The sequence below is a fragment of the Pinus tabuliformis genome, chromosome J (genome assembly GCF_031772625.1).
Source record: "Pinus tabuliformis cultivar Carrire ecotype Pingquan chromosome J, CPIR1, whole genome shotgun sequence".
NCBI classification, from domain to species: domain Eukaryota; kingdom Viridiplantae; phylum Streptophyta; class Pinopsida; order Pinales; family Pinaceae; genus Pinus; species Pinus tabuliformis.
Window position 1 is genome coordinate 1497115788 of NC_142295.1, and position 11821 is coordinate 1497127608.

The 11821-nt window shown below is 42.1% G+C and overlaps 1 protein-coding gene across 1 annotated transcript; it reads left to right on the plus strand.

Moving 5' to 3' along the window:
• The first annotated feature begins 229 nt into the window (after positions 1-229).
• LOC149233098 (uncharacterized) lies at positions 230-8380 on the plus strand. The gene is made up of 6 exons (XM_089382094.1): positions 230-1197; positions 1554-3262; positions 3353-5722; positions 5833-5948; positions 7879-8076; positions 8210-8380. Exons 1-6 carry the CDS (start codon positions 230-232, stop codon positions 8378-8380), a joined length of 5532 nt encoding a protein of 1843 aa, XP_089238220.1.
• The last annotated feature ends 3441 nt before the right edge of the window (positions 8381-11821 follow it).

The window sequence follows — 11821 nt, forward strand, 5'->3', positions numbered from 1 at the left end:
TAAAATTATAATGATTAATGATTAATAATTAATAATATACTCCCGTCGGCCAAGCTCTGAGCGATCAGCCTAAACGCTGCTCCTCGGCCCTCCTCGGCCTTTCCTATCCCTACGCGGCCTGATCTCTCCTGATCCGTCGCGGGTCTGCCCGGTGGATCTCATCCCGGCGATCTGTCTGGCCATGGGTGTCCGTTTACCCTGAGCAGTTTGCAAGCCTGATCTAGCGTCCATGGAGGTGGTGGGCACCCCCCAGGCCCCTCCCTCTCCTCCGTCGACGATCTCCTCAGCTGAGGCGTTCAGCCGACTTCTGGAAGGGCTGCCTAAGAAGAAAAATGTTGAAGCGGCGAAATTCGTAAAGAAGCTAGATGATATTCCAGAGATCTCTCTTCCTCCGGAAACCCCGATACAGGTTGCTTTGTCCTTGTCCGAGCGAGCTCTCATAGGCCAGTTTACTGGTCTATGGCCATCCCCCAAATCCACAGAGAGCTGGGTTAAAAGAAACTGGTCGCCGTTGATCAAAGAAAGTGTGACCTCTTATTTTCTGGGGCGAGGATTCTTCCTCTTTGAATTTAACACCAAAGACGACAAAGATCTGATTTTCCGAAACGGTCCTTACTTCATGGGCCCCCAGGGCCTATATCTGAATAAATGGACTCCTGATTTTGATCCAGCAGTGGACGTCCCCAAAGCTGTCCCGGTCTGGGTTAGACTCCCAAATCTCCCAGTTCATTGCTGGAACTGGGATTCTCTGATGCACATCGGAAATGCCCTGGGGAAATTCATAGACCGAGCGAACAACAAGGATCAATACGACTGTGCAAGGATCTGCGTTGAGGTGGATCTGGAGGAGGGGCTCCCGGAGGCCATCAAAATCAAAGTAGGAAGCTGGATGCATGTACAGAAGCTAGACTACGAACAGTTGCCCTTCAAATGTCGGAAATGCCAGGTTTATGGGCACTTCGCCAGGAACTGCCCAACGGCTAACGAAGCAGCTCAAGGGAAGGAGGTCGGCTGGAACCAAGTTAAACGATCCAAAATGCCATCCAAGATCCAGAAGCCGGGAGGAACCACTGGCAAAGGTCTTCAACAGGACCCAGCTCAGCAGATCCAGCAAAGCCAGCCCAAGTTTACCCCAGAGAACAGGTTCGATCCTCTCAGCTCCCAACCAGAGGACCCTCATGCAGTTGCAAACCAAAAGTCAGTGTCCCCAGACAAAGGCTCCCCACCTCACATCTTTAAAGACACGGGAGTTCCAGAAAGCTCAAAAGGAACCCCCGCTGTAGCCGAGGAGGAGGACCAAGAATCAGAAGACTCGGAGGAGGAAGGAGAAATAGGAGAGTCCCAATCCTCTGTAAGGAGATCTACAAGAGGGCGCAAAACGGATCGGGAAAAAAGAGAGCATGAAATGTACAAGGACAAACTACAGGGCAGCCAACCAACACTGGAGAAGCTGCTAGCAAAAAAGCCGAAGATGGCAAGAAACCAGCACCAAGGCTCCAAGGGAGCCCAACCGAGCAAAGGTAAATAATGAAAGTAATCTCCTGGAATTGTAGGGGTATGGGCAGCAAGATCAAAGAAGAAGCTATTCGAAATCTAATTAGAATAGAGGCCCCGGACATACTCCTCCTCCAGGAGACTAAGATGGAGGAATCAGATTTCCTTCAGGTAAGCAAAAAACTTTGGAAAAAAAGTAATGCAACAACAGTCTCAGCCCGAGGAGCCTCCGGAGGGTTGGGTACTCTCTGGAATGAAAGTAGGTTTTCGCTGGTGTCAGAGGCATCAAATATCCACTGGGCGATGTTAAAGATGCAGCACATAATCACAAAAGAAATCTTTTGTCTTTTCAATGTTTATGTACCGGCCAATGCTGGAGAAAAAAAGATCTGCTGGGACTCATTAAGACAGCAAGCAGATCTGGGCAATCTGGATAATGTCATCATAGCAGGTGACCTGAACATCACGCTGCACTCTTCAGAAAAGCGAGGAGGCTGCATTGTGCGAGACCCGGCAAGGGAATGGGCAGAGGATCTCCTTCTAGACTGGGATCTGATAGATATCAAGCCTGTCTCAGGTAAGTTTACTTGGTCCAATAAAAGATTAGGTCCCGGACATATCGCTGCTAGGCTGGATAGATTCTTTGTTCATAGCTCATTTCTCTTGCTTGGTTTAGATGCAAGCATGCACATACTTCCTTGTAGCACCTCTGACCATAATCCAATTATGCTAAATCTTAGAGCTCACACTGACCTTGGCCCTATACCCTTCAAGTTCAGTTCTTTGTGGATCAAGGAACCCAGTTTCATGCAGATTGTCAAAGAAAGTTGGTCCCTGCCTGTCAGTGGATCTCCATTCTATATATGGGAAGAAAAAATCAGAAGATTGAAATCAAATCTAAAGTGCTGGGCCAAATCTCTGGCCAATCCAGCAGCTGAAAGGAAAAGTATTCAAACTCAGCTTGAAGCCCATCATTTGCACACGGAAGAGGCATATATCTCTAGAGAAATCTTAGACAAAGAGGCTCAACTCCAACAACATTATCATAAAACATGCCTGGCCGAAGAGGAAGCATGGAGGATCAAATCGCGCTGTCTATGGTTAAAGGCAGGTGACAGAAATACCTCATTTTTCCACAAACAAGCTGAATCCAGGAAATGCTTCAATTCCATAACAGAAATTAAAGAAGGCGATATCATTCACAAAGACTTTGCAAATATTAAACATGCAGCCCATCATCATTTCAAAAGTCTGTACAGTGTAGAGGCGAATACACAACAGAATTTTTATCTGCTGGATGGGGTTCCCACCTTAATATCTGCTGAGGAGAATCATTATCTAGAAAACAATATCACAATGGAAGAAGTCAAAAGTGCCCTTGATGCTATGAACCCTGATAAATCCCCAGGACCTGATGGGTTTTCCGCCTCTTTTCTCCAAACCTGCTGGCATATAGTGGGGAAAGATCTGTATAAAATGGTTCAAAAATCGCAGGCTTGTCAGAAATTAGGAGGCGGCACCAACTCCTCATTCCTTGCTCTCATTCCCAAGGAAAAGGGAGCCAACTCTTTCAATAGGTTTCGCCCCATATCCCTTTGTAACATTGGCTACAAGCTGATCACAAAAATTATTGCTAACAGGCTGAAGCAAATTCTCCCTAGAATCATTCCAGAGAACCAAGGAGGCTTTATCCACGGAAGATATTTGGTGGACAACTTCATTCTAGTCCAAGAGGCTATCCTGTCAAGTCAGCAGCGCAAAGAACAAGGTATGGCAATCAAATTGGATTTAGCAAACGCCTTTGACCGAGTTAACCATAGCTTTCTCTTAAATGTTTTGAAAAAATTTGGTTTTGGAGTGAGATTTATCAATTGGATCCGGGCCTGTATATCGGAACCATGGATCGCTCCTTTAGTTAACGGTAGACCTGCAGGTTTCTTCAAAGCTACAAGAGGATTAAGACAGGGTTGCCCCCTGTCTCCTCTGTTGTTCGTTATTCAAGCTTCAGTTCTCAGCTTTCATCTAAACAAAAAAATGCAAGAGCAAGAGATCCCAGGGATCTCCATAGCAAGGGGAGTCCAAAACATAAACCACGCCCTATTTGCAGACGATACTCTGCTTCTTGGAGCAGCTTCGATTCATTCAGCCAGAAAATTTAAAGAGGCACTTGATGAGTACTGTATGGAGTCTGGAAGCAGCCTCAACAAGGGTAAGTGTCACACTTACTGCTGGAACACTCCCCCCTCTCTGCTTATTTCCATCACCAGATGCCTTGGATTTGTCGCCACCACAGATTGGACATCGTTTAAGTACCTGGGTTTGCCTATTTTTCTCAAGCGCCCCTATAGCAGGGATTGGTTGCCACAGGTAGAGAAATTTAAAATCAAGCTTCAGGCATGGGGGATCAATTGGTTAAACATGGCAGGAAAGACAACCCTCATAAAAGTCGTCCTTAGCAGCCTCCCACTATATCAGTTCTCAGTGCTTCTTGCGCCCAATGGTATTCTCCAGAAAATGGATCAACATATCAGATATTTTTTTTGGAAAGGGGGCAAACACAACGAGAGGAGATTCCCGCTGGTTAAATGGGAGACGGTCCTCAAACCTCAGATGGAGGGAGGGCTCAATATTAAGAAACTTCATCTGCAGAATATAGCAATGGGTGGCAAGCTCCTCTGGAGACTAATAGCGCCCAATCCTGGCTGGGCACAGTTAGCACTCTGGAGAAAATACTTCAAAGGCACGCGATCGAGATGTTTAGATGGGCCACCACCTCAAGGAACCTCGCCTTTCATCAGTCTCTGTTCCAAAGCAGCCTCGTTGATTCGATCCAGAGCCTATTGGATTCCCGGGAATGGGAAAAAAATAAACTTATGGAAAGACCGAATCATGGACAGAGACCCAATTGGAGACTGCCCAAACGTGACAGCGTTGAAAAACTGGTTGATGGCTTCTGGAAAAATCAAACTGTGGGACATTACATCATGGAATGGATCGCAATGGGCGGGTTGGAAACTGTTGGACCTGCCGTCAGACCTCCATCAAGAAGCCAACCACCTCCGCGGCCTTCTGAACGGAATTGCACCCTTGCACAGCCGCAAGAAAGACAGGCGAGGCTGGGGCGATCGGTCGGCTGGCTACTCAGTCGCCCAGGGTTACGCGCACCTTGACTCAATCCCAAACGTGCCTCCCGATCCGGCCCCGTGGAAGGCCATCTGGGGAATTACTTCGTTGCCCAAAATTGATTTTTTCTGTTGGCTTTTATGCCACAGGAAAATTTTAACTGAGGACAAACTCCAGAGGCGCGGCTACTACGGCCCTTCCAGGTGCTCCTTGTGCCAAGAATCTGAGGAATGTGCCACGCACCTTGTCCTCAACTGCAAGTTCTCCATACAGGTCTGGAGAGAACTGATGGACGATTGGAACCCCAGATTCGAGATTCCTACCTCTATAACAGGCCTGTTCGCCACTTGGAAAAATAGCTATCCCGGACCCTCCCCTAAAAACAAAGTGATCAAAGCGGCCTGGTCATCACTGCTCAAAATTTGCTGCTGGCAACTATGGTTAGAGCGAAATGGCAGAATCTTCAGAAGCATTCAGCACAATCCCAAGAAAGTTGCGGCCAAGGTAAAGAGCCAATTAAAAGAATGTTTGGGAGAACAAAAAGACGACTCGAACCTCAACCAGATAGACATAGATTGGGGGTCCTCCCTGAACCTGCAATTTCGCCAAAATATCAGAAGCATGGACCCTCCTGAGGAATGGCAAATCAGGGGAAAAAATAGCGAGGATTTTCAAAACTGGATCCCCAAACAAAAGGTGCACTCCCTCTTCTTTGACGGGGCAGCAAAAGGGAATCCGGGCAATGCTGGAGCAGGAGGAGTTATTAAAAACATTGATGGTGCATTGATCCTTCAGTTTTCCTGGGGTCTGGGAATCAATTCCAGTATCCAAGCTGAGGCATTAGCCCTCTACCAAGGACTCAACCTGCTCTTGAAGCTGGAAATCAAGGAGGCAATTATTTTTGGGGACTCCGAAGTGATCATAAAAACCATGGTGACCAATTCTATTCCGCGGGATCTAAGATTAGCAAGGCTGATCCAAAGAATCAGAAGCGTGGCGAAGCTGCTCCAAAATCTGAAATACTTTCACGTGCTGAGAGGCAACAACAAAGAAGCAGACCTTGAAGCCAACAAAGCAGCACAACTCTCGGCCGGGGCAATGAAAAGTGACGGGGAAGAAACATGGGTCCCAATCCCTTAAATCTTTGCAGCAAATATGTTTTTTTGTTTGATTCTAAAGCTGTTTGTTTGTATATTTAAACTTGGGCAAACGCAGAAATAAACTCTCTAGATGATCCCAAAAGGAACTGGAAGGGGAATACAAGCCTCACAGTATCTCAGAAGGACGAATCCAACTGGATCGGGCCTACTCCTATTGTAATCAGAAAATTGGTATTCAGACCGATCCATTAATATAATCCATAACCGTTCTTGTTAAAAAAAATGATTAATAATTAATAATTAACAATTATAATGATTAATAATTAATAATTAACAATTATAATTATTATTAATTAAAAAATTATAATTAATAATTAATAACTAATGTCCACATGGTTTTGGATAGATGGTGATCGGGTGCTCTGTTAAGACACACTTTGATGTAAAGTCACAAGTTCAATTTCTTGCTCGATCAGGGTGATATATTGGACATGATGTAAATGTAGACCTGCCAAGTTTACAAAAATAATAATAATAAGTAATAATTAATTTTTTAATTATTAAAAAGTATTTTTTAATAGGATATAACTAATTGAGGGTATAATTAATTATACCATCAATTAGTCATTACTAGGGTATTAATTGGTTATTACAATTAAAAATTATAATGATTAATAATTAAAAATTTAAAAATTATAATTATTAATAATTATTGTTTGCGAAATGGATAAATATTATAAAACAAATGGATTGATACTATAAACCCAAGGGGTTTAAAAACCCAAGAGATTAACATTACAAACCCAAGGGATTAATAAACCCAAAGAATTATTAATATTATAAACCCAAGGGATTAATATTATAAACTTCGGTGATTATTAGCACAAGTGATTAATAAATCCAAGGGATTAATATTATAAATCCAATATATTAATGAACCCAACTAATTATTAATATTATAAACCCAATGGACTAATATTATAACACTAGAGATTAAAAACCCAAGGGACTAATATTATAAACGCTAGAGATTAAAACCCAATGGACTAATATTATAAACACTAAAAATTAAAAACCTAAGGGATTAATGATCCCAACTAATTATTAGTATTATAAATTGAATGGATTAACAGACCCAACGAATTAATATTATAAACCCAATGGATTAATATTATAAATCTAATAGATTAATGAACCCAGCTAATTATTAATATTATAAACCCAAGGGACTAATATTATAAACCCTAAAGATTAAAAACCCAAGGGATTAATGAACCCAACTGATTATTAGTATTATAAGCTGAAGGGATTAATAAACCCAACAAATTAATACTACAAACACAAGGGATTAATATTATAAAACCAAGGGATGCACAATAAACTTTAATATTATAAACAAAATATTAAAAGACCATAATATTTAGGCCGATAGGCCTTCCTATGAATCAACAATCGTCTACACTTTTCTTTTCTGATTGACATGTGGCACACATTTTTATTTATTTATTTATTTTAATGGAAACCAGAATTTGAAAACAACTCTTGCGGTTGGTTTGGTTTTTGATAACAGGAAACTCTCCACTTGACATCTGTGCGCCGAGCTTCCGGGAGAGTTCGTGGAGTTTATAGCACAATGCTTGGAGTGGGAAGCTTTCTATTATTACCCGATATTGTTTCCGTTTACGGGCTAGGCTGCATGCATGCATGCTGTTATTATTAGATCTTGATTTTTTCTAATTTAAATTCCCCACTCGATTCTTGTTATTCATTACATTGCATTGCAGTCCCGTTCATTGTCAGTGGATTTGAAGAAGCTACAACTTGCAGGAGGGGGGCGTCGAGGCTTCAAAACTTCTCGGGATACGATTGGATTGCAATACAACACATACGAGGGTCTCTCATAGACAAACATATCGGCAGATCTCTAGAAGCACCAGTCTGTTTCTTTTCAAGATTTATGGTGGCATTGGTTCCTCGTACATATTTTTTTAATATGGTTCAGTTTGCTTTCAGATAGCGAATTTTGTGTTTTTAATTCGATTGTGTTGCTTACCTTCAGCGCTGTTCTTCTGGGAATCCAATCCAAGAGCGAAAGACCAGAGGGAGTAAGCAGAGATGAATTCATTCTGGGATTTGTGTTCACTCTTCTTGCCTCTGCCAGCTATGGACTGCTTCTCACCATGTTGCAGCTTGTGTTCCAAAATTTCAGTGTGGTTCTCATATCGTAGGCGCTGGTCTACATGGTTGCAGTGTTCATTTGTATAGTGGGGTTGTTGAGCAGCGGAGATTTCTGATACCTGGTGTCCGAATCCCAGCGTTTCAGGTCAGGGAAAATGGCATACTGCATGACTCTGGTGTGGTGTGCTATAGCAGCACAAACATTTTCCATGGGGACTCAGTGGGCTCCGACCATAATGTCGAAGCTAGAGGAGGCTGCCAAGATTTTCAGATTCAGCTTTAATAAGGTGAAGGAGTTTAAGGTGCAATTGTAGAGGTTCGAGCAGGGGCGGAAGGGACATTTTAGTATTGATGCTGAGATTTTTGAAGTCACGAACTTGGTGCTTCTGGTGGAGTTTCGTAAGATCGCTGGGGATACGCTAGAATACAATGAGTTCTTGAACCATGAGCTCAGGCCCCGTCTGAAGGACATCATATCGGCATGAGCCGGTGACACTCAGCAGGATGGCAAGCAAATATTCACTGGAGACACATTTATCATGATTCGTGAGCAGAATCATGAGAAGAGTATTTTTGGTTTCAACGGTGATGTTGTAATATACTCTATACATATCTCTAACTTTGATATATTTGTGAGCTTATAATATGTTACAATGTTATTTTTACACCGTAAGGCGTTTCCCTCTGAAATCAACTCCCCTCTTTTCACACCTGTCATCGGCCACGAGATTATACGTTAGACGATTGCAAAAGTTTCAGTCCTTCGATCAAGGTGGTTACCAATTCGTTGCAGAAATGGTTTGCGGAAACTCGATGTTCTTTCATTCTTCTTGGTTGGGTTTGGGATGAACAGACAGTTGTGATGCCTCACTCCAAATCTAAGGCCCATATTAGCGTGGCGCCATTCTTGTCTGGCCCAAACCCTACTTTCTCATTTCATTGTTTTCTTGGAATCCCTCTCTCCCTACGGCGGATAGGTACCATGTGGTTACTCCAGACTCATGAATTTTCTAAATGTATGGAAATGAGGCCTTCCCCTATAGCTTATAGGTATGTCATTCTTGTGTTTACTACTTCATTTTACATTCCTGTGGTGTGGGTATTACCGTCTCGTCTAATTTTCATGGGTTTGGATGTGCCAGAGGATGTGTGCTGGTACCGTCGAGCTAGTTCAAGGATTCGTGGGACAAGAGAACAATGGATTCCATTACCATCATGGTGAAAACTCTCAGGTTTGCATTTATCGTTTTTCCCTCAATTCCTTGTTATTGTCGTTTTGTGTTCCTCAAAGGAACGTGTTTGGTTCTCATGCAAACTATTTTTCTCTGGCTGTTTAGGGTATCCACAGTGGAATGGAATTCACCAAACTATACCAACGGAACCAAGAGCAACTTCTCTTCAAGTGTGCTATGTATCTATAGGTATGGATTATTAACCCTTGTCTCAGAAAAATAACTCCCCTATTTACTTTTTTTCATTTATGCCACCTGTAGCCATGGTGTAAGCCTCGATTGGTTGTGGCTTTGTGACCTCAACTAGTTCACTTAGTTTATCAGTGGGTATTTCAGGGCACCATTGATGGTTGATACAACGCTAATGTTTCCCTCGTACATTTAATTAGGAGTGTTATGCATATCTCGGTGCCTGCTATGACCGATTGTCGTAGTTTCTTAGTCTACGTATCCTCATTCTGGTGTGTGCCTGGCCTTATAGGTGGAATCAGGTGGCTCAGATTTTTGGTGCATTCGGTCTTTCGTGATTAGACCCATCTCCAGTATCTCATGGCAACTGGCCTATGAACACCCATGGAGTGACTCACGCCCTTAATACTGCAAGTTTAGCTCTTTTTTGCCTGCATAGAGATATCATCTTCCTCATGATTTATGTTGTTAGGAGAGATATATTGGTTTCTAGGAGAGTAGGGGTTCCAGTTTTTCTTGTACAATCTTCCTGAAATTTTTTAAGTAATGTTTTATGTTATAATACGAGTGAGGCCTACGTCCACGCATTCTTTAGAGATGCTATATTTTTTTGTAATACAATGAAATTAGTTTTAATGGGTGACCATTGTGGCCTGCTAGTACTCTGTTTATCTTGCCGATGCTTTTTAATAATTTTGATATTAATCTATCAAAGTTTCTTCTTCTATTTGTTTATGTGAATAAGGGTTTCGACTCCCCTTTCAATATTGTTATGGCTCACTTACTTGTTGATAGTAATATATCAAAATTGTTTCCTGTAGGTGTACATAATGGTTTTTGTATATGGTATAGGTAGCTGCTACCTATTACTGAGAGTTTCAACTTTGGTGATAGTAGTTGCACTACCTCTCACATCCTAACTTAATATTTAAATGAAATATAATTTGTGTCTAGCCGCTAGAGCAGAAAGCGAACACACATTACTTGATAAAAAACTACAGCTAACTTGAATTATTTTATGAAATACAATTTGTGTCTAGCTGCTAGAGCAGAAAGCGAACACACCCTACTTGATAAAAAACTACAACTAACTTGAATTATTTTATATTTTCCTCACGACCATGTTTTTTAGTAAACTCAGGCAATCTGGTAGTACTCCTAGTAGGATTAACCAATGACCTTGTCTCCAAAGGAGAAAACCCTGAGGTAAACTACCAGGTTTAAGCAGGACCGGAGTTAGGACAGAAAACCCTAACGAAGGTTTACCCGAGGAAATCATATACTATAACCGTGTGCTAAAAGCGGAAAATAGAAGGAGCCGGGAAGCTCTGTTCATAAATAATGAACCCTAACCTCATTTTTTTAACGTGAAAACGCACAGAGCAGTGAAGCGAATAATCTTCGAAAACAGTAAAATCATTGTGATAAGCAAAGACGATATAGTGACTTATCTGTATACAAATTCTTCAGCCGAAGGCTTTCATTAAATATTTCTAAGACAGTACATACTCGCAAAACCAAAGAAAAGACTAAACAAGCCAAAAATTCAAGGTAGTCAAAGCAGACTTGTGCGTATTTTCCGAAAATGAACTTTCATAAAATATATCATGTTAACAGGACGACATTAAGAAACTCGAATGTATAATAACAGTAAATCTGCAAATATAATTGCATATGACTAGCTTCCAAAATTACATTTAATAGGGAAACACGATAGCATACACAGGAAGGTATTCCAAGAAACAATACAACATAACCTTAAAAGAAAAGCCCGTCATGGCCGTAGCCGCATATCATGCCCTTTGGTAAGAAAATCAAGGTACATATTAGTACTTCTGTAAAATTACAAGGCCCTCGGCCAAAGTTAACATCAGAACAACAAAACAGTCCGGAAATCAGGTAGCCCCTGTCGGAATCAAAGAGAGGCGCAACCTGGTAAGCAGGTCTGCAAGGAAGCCCTCGATGAGATATCAATAGGCACAAGGGGGGCATGCTACCCCTCTGAGTAGCAAAACACAACCTGGTAGATAGCACCCTTAATTTCAGTTGATGTGGAACTCAAGAACTCTTTGGATGCAATACCCTACATATGACCCCAAGCACAAAACACTTCGGTCGAAGCTTACCCGGAGAGCTTGACCGCACCGAAATCTACTGGCCTGAACCGAATCCGCGTGGGAGAATAGTTGGGAAAGCTCGAGCCTAAAACTGCCATTCCTGTATATAGCAGATAGTAAACAATTAGTATGTAGAAAATCTGTATTTGACATAAGCACCAAACCAAAGGAAATTACGAGCTCAGAGTTGTTACTAGAAGGATTCCGGCAACTTACCATTCAAGGGACAACCCATAACTTCATGGCTGATCTTCAATGACAGAGTATCCATCTTACTCAAAGAACTCGATGGAGGAAGGATGAGCAGAGCCCGAACAAGCGTCAAGAGCTTAGGAACCAAATGAACCACAACCCAGCAACCAAGAATGTGTATTATCGCTGAAGAGTT